Here is a 13,391-nt window from a genome sequence, read left to right as displayed (position 1 = left end):
CGGAGGACGAGCTCATTGTAATGCATGGAATGAAATAAGGGATGGAATCATGATACCAACCATTCCTTATTCCATTAGATATACATGTATTACAATGAGCCCGTCCTCCGACGTCGACCTCCATGTCTGCCTCCCCTGCTCTGAACCTATTTAAAGTCAGTTATCTGAACAAAAAAATAACTTGAAAGACAAAATCTTATTCAAACATTTATTTGATCCAATTCTTTGGAATGTAGTAGTCATTGAGTCAGAGACAACAGAGACGGGCTGGGTGTCGGGGCTGACTGCAGAGTAGAGGGGATGGTCAGTCAGAGTAGTAACATTACTTCAGTCTTTAAGGCCTCACTGCTTTTACTTAGTTATTTTCTCCTCTTGTTTTAATATCTGAGACAGCGAATTACAGAAGCAGTATTGAAAATAAAACTTCTTTTTTTTTTGTAGAAAAAGAATGGCACATACATTTTGTGACAGTACAAAAACACAAGGTGATATCATATAACATAGCAGGTAAATAAAACATGACGTTATTATACCTATTATAGCTATAAAAATAGCTTTTTCCAATAATGAAAAACATCTCTGTAATTGTACATTTCAGCCTCATATCATTTCATCTGAAACCATATAAAAAGAATAAACCATAACACTGTCTTTTCCTTCTCTCTTTCTCTCTCTCTTTTTCACAATTCGATATCATAAAACACATAGATCTTTTAAATATATCAGTGCAACATTGTTTTTACATCTAGTGCTGCAGCATCCTTTCTTCATGAGGTTCACACCAATCAGGGCTGGGGTCAATTCAATTAAAATTAGTCAATTCAGGAAGTAAACTGCAACTCCAATTCCAAATGTCCTCTATCCTTTTCAATGAGGAACATTTAAGAACTGGAATTTCAGTGAACTGCCTAAATTGAATGAAATTGAATGAAATTGAATGGACCCCAATGCTGACACCAATAACATTAGGCCTTTAACGTTATGTGAAATACGGATACTAAAAAAGCTAAAAGCAGAACAACAAATGTTTTCCTTTTTTCCCCCAAACCGCCTCTCAAGCCGTTCTTCTTGGTCATGTCTGACTTGTCCTTATGAATCAGCTTTTTGTGCATAAGCAGGACCTCTGGGTGAAGGGTTTTATAGGCACAGGAGGAACAAGCGATTGGGATTAATGCATTCTGTGGTTCCGAGGTGCCCGAGATGGAGAGTGACACTTTTAAGGACAAATTGAATGGGGCCTCAAAGCCCTCCTCATCTTTTATTTCCTTTCTTTCCATCTTCAGGTTAACAGGTATGGGGCATTTTATGTGTGTTGCATCATCAGCAGAAGAGTAAGCAGCCATGGCAATCCATTTTCCATGCTGCTCAGAATTCACTTGGGCAAGGGGGCTGGCAAGCTTGCCGGCACCTATGCTATCAAGTCCATCCTCTGATTTAACTTTGGCACGTCATTTGGTTCGCTGGCCCGACCTTGGGAGTCTGCCATAGTTTGGATCTGTTTGGAGCCTGCTTGTCGCCTGAGGTAAATCTGGTGTTTAATTAACAAACATCAGTCATGAAACTGACATTAGTCTGGCGGGGGAAGATAAAGAACAACGCACAGGAAGAAGGGGTGGGGGGGGACGTCGAAGAAAATTCTCTGGGCTTGAGGCAGGTCATGACAAAAAGACGTCTACAAAATGTATAATGTTTTTTTAATTTAAAATTTATAAAAAGTTATAATGATAAGGATATATTCATATATGTGTACATATATTTTCATATATTAAAAAGCATAAATATGAATCATACAAAGAAATAATTAAAGTTCACAGTAGCTGTTATAATTAATACCACCTTTGAAATATAGATTTGAATCGCTAATAAAATGTGGTGGTTGTAATGAAAATAGGGTGATACAAAACGAACAAAATGACGACATATTTATCTATATATCTATATATATATCTATCAGTACTTCACATAGCACAGTACTTCTTCACATAGCACAGTACTTCTTCACATAGCACAGTACTTCACATAGCACAGTACTTCACATAGCACAGTACTTCTTCACGTAGCACAGTACTTCTTCACATAGCACAGTACTTCTTCACATAGCACAGTACTTCTTCACATAGCACAGTACTTCTTCACATAGCACAGTACTTCTTCACATAGCACAGTACTTCTTCACATAGCACAGCACTTCACATAGCACAGTACTTCTTCACGTAGCACAGTACTTCACATAGCACAGTTCTTCACATAGCACAGTACTTCACATAGCACAGTACTTCACATAGCACAGTACTTCTTCACAGAGCACAGTACTTCTTCACATAGCACAGTACTTCACATAGCACAGTACTTCACATAGCACAGTACTTCTTCACATAGCACAGTACTTCACATAGCACAGTACTTCACATAGCACAGTACTTCTTCACATAGCACAGTACTTCTTCACAGAGCACAGTACTTCTTCACATAGCACAGTACTTCACATAGCACAGTACTTCACATAGCACAGTACTTCACATAGCACAGTACTTCTTCACATAGCACAGTAGCTGTTATAATTAATACCACCTTTGAAATATAGATTTGAATCGCTAATAAAATGTGGTGGTTGTAATGAAAATAGGGTGATACAAAACGAACAAAATGACGACATATTTATCTATATATCTATATATATATATATCAGTACTTCACGTAGCACAGTACTTCACGTAGCACAGTACTTCACGTAGCACAGTACATCACGTAGCACAGTACTTCACGTAGCACAATAGTAATATAATATATTTATCTATTACACAAGGTTGCCCCTACTGAAGGGGCAGGAAGTACTACCATATAGATCAGGAAGTCTACGGTACAAAAATTAGCAGCAACATGTTAACATCAGAGACCAAGGGCTAACAAAGAAGTTTTTTTTTTCTTAAGCATACATTTGTTAAAAAGGTAAAAACTATTTCTAAGCATCTCCACAGTCCAGTTGGCCAACCTTGGCTTTTTGTTCAGAATCCGTATCTGCATGGACAAAATATGAGAATAAGTGAAGTAATATAGGTTAATTCTAACCAGTCATTTTAATCAATCATCAAACTCATCTCCCATTAGGTAAGTATTACAGATTAGACCAAGAACAATCCAAAGCAGAGAATCAACAAAGGATTCCCAAGTCCTTACCCGGCTGGGAGATGTGTGATGGTGTATTCCCAAGAGAAGACTCGAGTTCAGGTGATAATCTGGACTCTGCCATCTCTGAAGCTGAGAGAATGCATTGATTAGAGTCACAGCAAGCAAACAGATTTCTCAGCTGAAGCACATACAATTCTATAGCGTTTCCATAGCGTAGTGGTTATCATGTTCGAAACTGGGGCAGAAACACATTTTGGGGGTAGTGGTGGTCTAGTGGATAGTGAGTTGGACTGGTGATCAGAGGGTCATGAGTTCAAATCCCACCTGGGAACACCACCACTAGTGTGCCCTTGAGTAAGGCACTTACCCTAAGTTACTCCAGGGAGACTGTCTCTGAAATCTCTAATTGTAAGTTGCTTTGTATAAAAGTGTCTGCTAAAATGTAAAAGATCTTGCTCATATTGGTGGCAGCAGAATGTTTGGAGTGTGTGTCATTGCACTTGTTATACATTATCATAACTGTAAATATCAGGTTCAATTGTAACCCTCGGGTCAAGCAATTGGTGATATACAGTATATAAGATATACCTGGGGGAGAGAACTTCTCATGTTCCTCTCTCATCCATTTCAGTCGCTGTGCCATGGCGTCTGTGCCAGGGAGGTAGACTATTCCATTCTCGTGATCAATGAGGTAAGGGGACACATCTGTAACTGTGAACACAGAACATGTTCAAATGAAACCACCTTCAAGCACAAAGCTCTTTTAGACGCCAACTATAGTATTCTTCAGATGAACAGAGGTGTCTTACAAAAAGGTGGCGACGGCACTGGATGAAGCTCTTTCATCTGCTTGTCCAGTTCTTTCTTCATGCGTTTGTTGTTTTCGGGGGTCAGCACGGGGAGGTCTTTTGGCTGCCTAGAACGATGCTGGAACAAACAAAAAAACTGTGTTATGTTTGGAATATAATCAAACTTATAAAGACAAGCTTTGACTTTTGACTTCACACAACCATGTCGTTTTTTTTTTTGCCAAACACACAACTAGTTGACAATGATTCCACCTTTATCACCAGTGTCTAATGTCTTTTCATAGGCCTAAAGACTACTTCTGTATTACCCGGCAGGGTTCGACATTAACGGTTGCCCGATTGCCCGGGGCAAGTAAAACATTTGCCGGGTTTGTTTGCGCGACAGCAACGACGCTGCTGGATCCTGGTAATGCAGGAAGAACAGGACGGCGCAGGCGCCAGACCAGACTAGATAATTGTGAAGATATTATTAAAGCGTACCCCCTGTCCACCTGTCTGTCGATCAGTGCGTACGCTTTAATAATATCTTCACTCCACAATCATCTAGTCTGGTCTGGCGCCTGCGCCGTCCGTTGTTCTTCCTGCACACCGATACACAGATCCAGGATCCAGCAGCGTCGTTGCTGTTGCGCAAACAAACACAGCAAATGTTTTACTTGCCCCGGGCAATCGGGCAACCGTTAATGTCTAACCCTGCGCTGTCATTGTTTTTGTCTTAAGAATGTTACACATCACTTACTGCCCTTCTCCTGAGCACAGGATTGGCTTCATCGTTTAAGGCAGGATACGGCTCTTCATCCACATGCTCACCGACATCTTTACATCTGCATACGATGGAAATATGAAGTAAATAAAAAAAATATATTCTCTCCGAAAAGTTTTTTTCTTCTTTTCTTTTTTTAACTGTCAGTGACATCTTCTGGCCGGTATAAGTATTGCAAGGAAATAACAAGTCACCAACTGGGCATGCTGACAAACGAAATACCATTGTTAAACTCCATTGTTGTCATTACCACAATGTTGCACTTAACAGGGCAGAAAAAGCCAAGGTTTACCTGGCCACCCAGAGAACTGATACAAGCTTCACACCAGTCTTCTGGGCTTTATCCCATGTGGCTGGATGGCCGTATTGAAAGACCACATGGGTGACTTGCTTATTCAATCTTTTTGTCACCTGCAATTGTAGAAGGAAGGTCACAGTGTGAAGGACAAGAGTATCATTATTTAAAAAAAACTTCAGTAAATGGTATGTAGGGGTTTAAACAGGGTTCCCACACCTTCTGAAACATCAAATTCAAGCACCTTTCAAGGACTTTCAAGACTTAATTCCCTCAAGTTCAAGGACCCAACATGGCATAGTTTGAGACAGATCTAGATGAGAATTGATATAATAGGAACTATCCGCTCACAGACAACAATTAAAAAGAGAGGCTTTTGAATGTGTGAACACAGGTCTCTTGCCTTATATATTGTGAACAATATATTGTGAAATATGTGTATATAAGTTACTGTGTTTTAAGTTAAGCAATGTGGCTTATCTACTATAATTAGGTTAAACATTTTTAGGTTTTTTGTTTTGTTTTTTGAGAGAGAGAGAGAGAGAGAGAGAGAGAGAGAGAGAGAGAGAGAGAGAGAGAGAGAGAGAGCGGGGAATTCAAGCACTTTCAATGACCTATGTCTATTTTCAAAAACTTTCAAGGCCTTGATTTTCTTTTCTCAAACTCACAAACTTTCATGGATTTCAAGGACCCGTGGGAACCCTGTTTAAAACTCACCTCAGCTCCCATATCGCACAGCTGCTGGATGACGCTCTTGGAGTAATTCTCCGTTTTTTCTCTGGACCACACATCGACATAGGCCACAACATCTGCACAAAATACCAATAGCTCACACTCGGATTTAGATGTATAGACAAACAGTTGAGATACCAACGCCACTCTTCTCATTCTAAATGATTTTTAGTAATAGAGTTAGACATCAAATGAAAGCAATGTCTCACATCTGACCCAATGCAGTGTCAGACTACATCAGCATTTTGGCCTACCTTTAAGGATGGCAGCAGAGTTGCTGTTTGTGGCCATCTTATTCACATTCACCTGTAATCATGAACATGACAATAATTAGTGTGCTTGCTACTTCTCCTACATCTTATGCCAAAAATATGACCCAGCTGGTGTATGCGGTGCAGGTTTATGTATGATAAGAAACAGGAAAGTGAGTTATTACTCTGATAACAAACAGGAAAGATGACAGTTGAACAGTTGAACAATAGCAATGGAATTTCAATGGGTCCTGGAATGTTGTGAGATTAGCATTGGGATGGATGACATGTTTCTGTACTTCACACAAATGGTGGAATGTTCAAAACTCCACACTTGGCAGTTGGGAATTTCCATTTCAAACCCATTTTCGACAACTTTTAAGGTACACAAAACAACTATTTTTTGTTTATTTTTATGATTAAATAAACAAACAAATCATAATCTGTTGTCGCTTATTACTGTTAACTAATAAATCGCGCTGGAGAACTGTTGTATAAAAGCAATATCACACTCGAGGTCGTGCTGTTATACTGAATATCACGGCTGTGATTGTCGTGCTGATATTCAGTATAACACACTCCCTCTCGTGTGATATTGCTTAATGATCAATGCTCTCGAAAAGAGAAAGGTTGAAAATCAACAAGCCAGAGTTCGTAGTTGGCTGACTGGCTACCCAGCTAGCTACCCAGCAAGACGGCTGCTTACTAGTGTGGTAGAAGCTAACACGTTAGCTAGCAAACCCTGAAAAAGCTGGTTAGCCAGACTATCATTTCTTGGGTTAATGAAAGGGTAGTGTCAACGACTTTGGTTATAATACTATATAATATATACTAGTATGAACTACTAGTTCATATGATCTTACCGTTGTCCTCAAGCTGCGTGTTCGTCGTCAGGTGAGCTGTTTTGTTATATAACTACTAGTTCGTTGTATATATATATAACTATATATAACTATATACTGTATATATATAACTACTAGTTCGTTGTCAACGACTTTGGTATACTATTCTTGCACAGTCAAGAATTTTTTCACAGTCAAGACTATTTTTTACAGTCGATATGCCCTTGATCCTCAAACTGCGTGTTCGTCGTCAGGTGAGCTGTTTTGTTATGGTTACGTGTGAGGCTCGCGGCTCCTTTGTAAACGGAGTACCCTGTCATTCCATTGGTCAATGCTCAACTCGTGGGTGAGTATTATTATTATTATTATTATTATTATTATTATTATTATATTATTATTATTGTTATTATTATTATTATTATTATTATTATTATTATTAGGTCTGCAATTGCAGTACTTAATTTCTGTGTGAGTACTGCCATTAATCCTGCTGAGAGTAATATAATGCTTTGGGGTTATACCTGGTCACACCACTGGTGTGTGATTAGGATGCACTGAAGTAGTGACAGTTCATGCAGGATTACCATTGTCTTGACCAATACATAAATCGTTTGCATGGCTTGGACTGGATTTTTGCCACTGAAGGATTTGTGGTCAGGTTGAGTCATTCAGTTTTGTGCATACGATATGAAGTAAATGGGTCCTCCTCTGTCCTCTGTCCTCTGTCCTAGCTCTAGTGATGCTGTGTCCTCTGTCCTAGCTCTAGTGATGCCGTGGGACAGACGGACAGAGAGCCGCACTGCCAGGAGGAGGAGGCTGGAGAGGGAGGCCCAGAGGGAGAAGGAGAAGCAGCGCTGGCTGGACAGGGAGAAATACAACTCCATAGACCATTACTTACTGAATGTTTTTGTTTTTTTTGTTTTGTTAATTCATTCTGGTCTTTCAGTCTGAGTCGTCTGAAAACTACCTACAGTAATATGATAAATGCAATGTTTGGAGCAGTATTTCTGTGTTTTATTAAGTTATTTTTTCTGAGTGGTCCCACTCATATTTTTATTTTTAATGACAGATATAGTAGAGATTATGACAGGAAGGATGGGTGAGAGAGAGAGAAGGGATGACATGCAGGATTTGTCCCCGGCCGGAATTGAACCGGGGACCCTGCGGTTACATGGTCAGCGCTTAACCCGCTACGCCACCTAAGTGCCCCTGTGTTGTGTTGTTTTGACCAGGCTTAAGGTGTGGGACCCCTTCAGGAGGAGTCATAAGACCATCTCTGGCTATGGAAGTCTGAGGCTAGATGTGTCAAGCCAGCTTCACATAACTAAAGGAGGAGCTAAAGCCATCCTGCTATCAGGTAGAAAAATAGATAAATTGATGATTTTACATGATTTCAGCCATGGATCCCTTTAAGGTTGAGATGATAAAAATATTTCATGAAGTATTTCATTATTCAGCTTGATTGTCTGTTTCTTCATGTGTTCACATGTGTTTGTGTGTTCATGTGTTCACACAAGTGTTTGTGTTCACATTCAGGTGATAGTTAGGAGTGTCACAAACAGTGTGACTGAAGTGTGTTCACACATAGCTGAAAGAAGAGTGTGATATTGTGTGTATGTGTGTTCCTTCACTACCCCCAACACAGGTGAGCTCAGCGTGTGGGACCTGGAGGCTTGCAGAGTCCTCTCTGTGCTGACGCCTGACGCCCCTGTCCGGTGCCTTACGCTCCTGGGAGGGGACAGCAGCAGCCTACTGCTGGGCCTTAGCCACAGCCCCTCCCTCATCACCATCAGGCTTACATCACGGCAACCAAAGCCACCACAGAGGACGACCTGTTCGGAGAGTCCAGCAGCGAGGATGAAGACCCATAAGGCTTAGAGGGAGATGTTGGTTCTGTTGGACTTCTATATTTGATACTTTTATTCATGAATATTTGTAAATAGCTTCATTTACAGAGGCACGTCCTCTAACATGGTGATACAATGAGTAATATATGTCAACAAAACAAGGATTACTTCTTTAATGAATATAAAAAAAGAAAACACATTTTACACAACAGATATTTAGCTTGTTTGACAAGGTATATCTAGTGGAAAGTCTCCACAAACATGAGCGCCTATTTCAGTGTTGCAGACATTCACTACATGATACTGAGGTGCTGTGCCTGAGAATGGTAAATTAAAATGACAATTGGGAGACAAAAACATAAATCTCAAATGTGACATTAATCTGTAAACTGTACAAAATAAATGTGTCCCTTCCTCATATAAGTGATCAGTAAATTGAGACTCATGATTCATCAAACTGATTTATTTGGAATCAAATATACTGAAAGGCAGTGGCGGGCGGTGCATTTCACACCTAGGCCTTCAGTGATGTCCGACACATTCCTACCTGAATTATTCTACCTCTTAATACCATCGTTATGACGCCATGGCTCTAGAAACTAGACAGAAACACAGTATAACCGGGTGTTGCATCACCTTAACATAGTCAGACAAGTACAACAGAGTTATATTAATATTTCCGAAGCATTTTGAATCAATAAATCCGCATTTACAATGAAGAGTGTTAAACTAACATCTTTAAGATCGCTACATTACCCACGTCTGTCGTCTCGTCCACCATAATAGCGACAAAGGGTGCCTTTTTAATCTCCATTTTGATCTCTTCTCCCACTTCAGCAATAGCAAAAATCAGGTCGTTTTGTATTTTGCCTGACGTCCCAGTAAACACTTTGTTTGTGGACAGGTGGTAATGTAAATCTGGGTTGTTTTCAGCCAGAAACGAAGCTCAACGTAGTTTCCTGTTTGTGGACTCTGCGCTTTTATCGTGTCCCCTAAATGAAAGTTATTGTTTACCCAAAAACAGGACACAATCGATCAGTATTATCGATCAGTCAACGAAAGCTTTCGTTGTGGCGCTCCGTTTCCCTGGCACTTTCAAAAGTTTCACATCTACCGGCATAGTTACGCATCTCAATAGTGAATATCAATAGTGCGTATCAATAGTGCGTATCAATAGTGCGTATCCAATCAAAAGACGTGCTGGGTGCTGACATCATTGAGCCTTACAGCAGGCGCCGTTGTTGCTTTTGCTCGCATCTACGTAGGTTTACTAGGAACGCCACAGGTTTTCTCGTTCCAACGTTAAGTTACAGGTCGTATCCGCGGCACCGTTTATCGTGCAGGCTGGGCAGATTTTGGAGCCCCCTAGCAACACATTTTGATTGGATAAAAGCTCTAACATAAAGGCCAGCCCTCCAAATCTCAATCGGAGACTGGAAGCAGCGCAACCAAGAGGAAAGCTATGAAATGAAGAGAATAGACTATGGGGAATCATTAATACATATTTGTGGAAAAAATATATTAAAATAAAATGTATATTCTGATGATGTTTAGGCCAGCAGAGAAGGCCTTGCTGGCCCTGACGGCACACCACTGCTGAAAGGCAAGAAAACGGGCAAGGATAATATATTCTTTTTCACAAATGGGGAGAACAATTGAGATGCATTCTAGACTATCTAATGAGGACAAGTGAGCCAAAAGATGGTTCTTGAGATACTTTCATTCCGTTTTGTCAAGTGTATTAAGTAACAAACGTACACGTCTAACTAAAAGGTAAACAATACAGACAGAAAATGGCAGCTTTAGGCTTCACAGCAACATCTGGCTTCTCAACCCATCTATGGGCATCTGTGGGTACGATGGGACCACTCGTCACTACCTCGATCTCCGGTCCTTTTTGTTCTTGTCAAGGCTTTTGTCCATAGTCTTTTCGCTGTCCCCTCTGCATTTGGGACAGAACCACTTCCCCTTGGGCTTGTAGGTGAGTCCGACACAGGAGAAGTGGAACCACTCGATGGGGCACTGGTCGTTGTCGCACCCGATCATCTCGCCGTAGGACACCTGCTCGCACAGGCAGTAGGTGGGCTCGTTGGGGTCGATGGTGAACTCCACGGGCGAGGTGTCTCGCTCCTGCTTGGCCTTGTGCTTCTTCTTCTTGGAACTTGACTTGGACCTCTTCTCCCGGGGCTGCGTGGACGACAGCTCCTCCCCGGGGTGCTCCGCCGTCGTGCCCCCGTTGGCCGAGGCGTGGCACGAGTCGCGGCTCTCGCTGTGGCGCTGGCGTCGCGGCCGGCGGGCCGAGGAGCGCTCCGGCGGCGTCGGTGCCGCCGCCGCCACCTCCTGGACGGACCTCCTCGTCTCGGTGACGACCCGTTCCGTCTCACTGGGCTCCTGGAGGCAAAGGGAGTGGGAGTCCATCTGGCGGGAGCGGTTCTCCACCAGTTCCGTCATCTGGGTGACCACGTGGATCTTCTCGTCCCCCAGCTCCTGGCTGTAGATGAGGGCCCCCTGCAGCTCGATCTGGAGCCGCTTGCGCTGCGCGGCGTCCTGCTCGCCTTGGTACCTCTCGTAGACCTCATCCACCTCCTTCAGGACTTCTGCAAAGCCAAATGAGCACAACACAAGACACTGACCAATAGGGTACATCGGGGAGGAGCTCCATCTGAACACAGAAGCAACAACGCATACGGATTTGCATGACATGCACAATCATGTCTGTATCATTGATCTGTATTACAGTGCGACGACTAAACCGTTTCCGCATTGGTGATGTAGGCTCTGTTCAGGAAGTGATCCTATTTTCGACTGTGATCAGGAGGTTGTCCCAGTGGCAAACCTTAGTTGCAGCACACTGACTTGGGCGTACAACTCAGTTGCAGACTAGACTGCTGCGTTCCACTGTACAGACAAAGCCAGTTCTCGACGCTGCTGGCGTCCGCGTATCTTGCAAATAAAATAACTAGAAAAACAAGAATCGGATAATAAAGCGCCAGCTATAAACAGCTATAGCAGGCATGCCAGATCACTACATTATTACTATCTTCGAGAGTGGTCTTGCCAAAATGGCTGATCAGCTAGTGCTGGAGCTAACCAACTCAGACCTGACTTTGCGGAGGCAATCGCAGTGCCTTGTTTTATAAACTCGGACGATAGATTTCGACCAACTTTGAACGTTAAATCAAACTCGCCATCAAACTTGTTTGTGCACCAGCTCAATTGTGCACACGCCTGTTTTGGATTTTCATGTCAAAAGTAAAACATGATAAGCCATCTAGGGAAAATTACTTAAATCTACATAACGTTTACAAACACTAGATACGACAAAAATCCAAATGCAATACCTTGATACTTTGTGTCGATCTCTCGCAGCAGAGAGACATTTCTTTGTATATCCAGGGGCAGGGACTCCACACATTCTAGGTAATCCTCCACATAGCTGACCAGTTGGGACTTCGTCTCCATGTTTGGATAGTGATGGCCTAACATCTTCAAGGAGTTTTCCCTGAGTACACGATCACTGGCCAGGAAAAAACCCTGGCCTGTGGATTCAGTATAATGAAAAGGAGTAGGGAACAGTAAAAGCAGATAGGTAAAACTTTACTGGTTCCCATTAATCTGTAAATAAATAATGTTACCAGAATTCATCCATCAACTGTCCTTGGTGTGATAGCACGATGAAGTATGGTGTAGGTTTTTATGGTGTATTTATGTAGTATGTATTGCTCATAAAAATTCGGAGTTGACGTAAAGTTTTTGTTGTTGCCCAGCCTGTCCAGTCTCTGATGGACACATGTTCTTGTTTCGATACACAGCCTCCAGAAGAGCTGACGTTTACAAACTATAAATGCAATTCACTTTCTCAAACCAAAGAAGACCATAGAAAACCGGGGTTGCCATGAAAAGAGGGATGGACACATTAGGCTTAAGATAAGGGGAATATCAAGCGGGGAAGTGGAGAGTCAGCAGTGGTGTGCCGTCAGGGCCAGCAAGGCCTTCTCTGCTGGCCTAAACATCATCAGAATATACATTTTATTTTAATATATTTTTTCCACAAATATGTATTAATGATTCCCCATAGTCTATTCTCTTCATTTCATAGCTTTCCTCTTGGTTGCGCTGCTTCCAGTCTCCGATTGAGATTTGGAGGGCTGGCCTTTATGTTAGAGCTTTTATCCAATCAAAATGTGTTGCTAGGGGGCTCCAAAATCTGCCCGCCTGCACAATAAACGGTGCCGCGAATACGACCTGTAACTTAACGTTGAACGAGAAAACCTGTGGCGTACCTAGTGGAAACCTACGTAGATTTCGAGTTGGCGAGCAAAAGCAACAACGGCGCCTGCTGTAAGGCTCAATGATGTCAGCACCCAGCACGTCTTTTGATTGGATACGCACTATTGATACGCACTATTGATATTCACTATTGAGATGCGTAACTATGCCGGTAGATGTGAAACTTTTGAAAGTGCGCAGGGAAACGGAGCTCCACAACGAAAGCTTTCGTTGACTGATCGATAATACTGATCGATTGTGTCCTGTTTTTGGGTAAACAATAACTTTCATTTAGGAGACACGATGAAAGCGCCGAGTCCACAAACAGAGGAAACTACATTGAGCTTCTTTCTTTTCTTGCTGAAAACAACCCAGATTTACATTACCACCTGTCCACAAACAAAGTGTTTACTGGGACGTCAGGCAAAATACAAAACGACCTGATTTTTGCTAT

At 41.9% G+C, this 13,391-nt stretch overlaps 2 protein-coding genes across 2 annotated transcripts; both read right to left on the bottom strand.

Moving 5' to 3' along the window:
* Window positions 1-3,915: 3,915 nt before the first annotated feature.
* On the bottom strand, window positions 3,916-6,019 carry LOC308149771 (microcephalin-like; the record flags this gene model as incomplete). Its single annotated transcript, XM_080522661.1, has 5 exons — window positions 3,916-4,056; window positions 4,678-4,762; window positions 4,994-5,112; window positions 5,714-5,805; window positions 5,983-6,019. 5 exons carry the CDS (start codon window positions 6,017-6,019, stop codon window positions 3,916-3,918), a joined length of 474 nt encoding a protein of 157 aa, XP_080378787.1.
* Window positions 6,020-10,543: 4,524 nt separating this feature from the next.
* LOC308151909 (inhibitor of growth protein 2-like) lies at window positions 10,544-12,154 on the bottom strand (the record flags this gene model as incomplete). Its single annotated transcript, XM_080524803.1, has 2 exons — window positions 10,544-11,265; window positions 12,010-12,154. The coding sequence occupies 2 exons, from the start codon at window positions 12,152-12,154 to the stop codon at window positions 10,544-10,546; spliced, it is 867 nt and encodes a 288-aa protein (XP_080380929.1).
* Between the last annotated feature and the right edge of the window lie 1,237 nt (window positions 12,155-13,391).

The sequence above is a fragment of the Nansenia antarctica genome, assembly GCF_963989245.1.
Source record: "Nansenia antarctica genome assembly, chromosome: 2".
In the NCBI taxonomy this organism is placed as follows: domain Eukaryota; kingdom Metazoa; phylum Chordata; class Actinopteri; order Argentiniformes; family Microstomatidae; genus Nansenia; species Nansenia antarctica.
The sequence above is the reverse complement of the archived record's forward strand: the minus strand, read 5'-3'. Positions and strand labels throughout refer to the sequence as shown.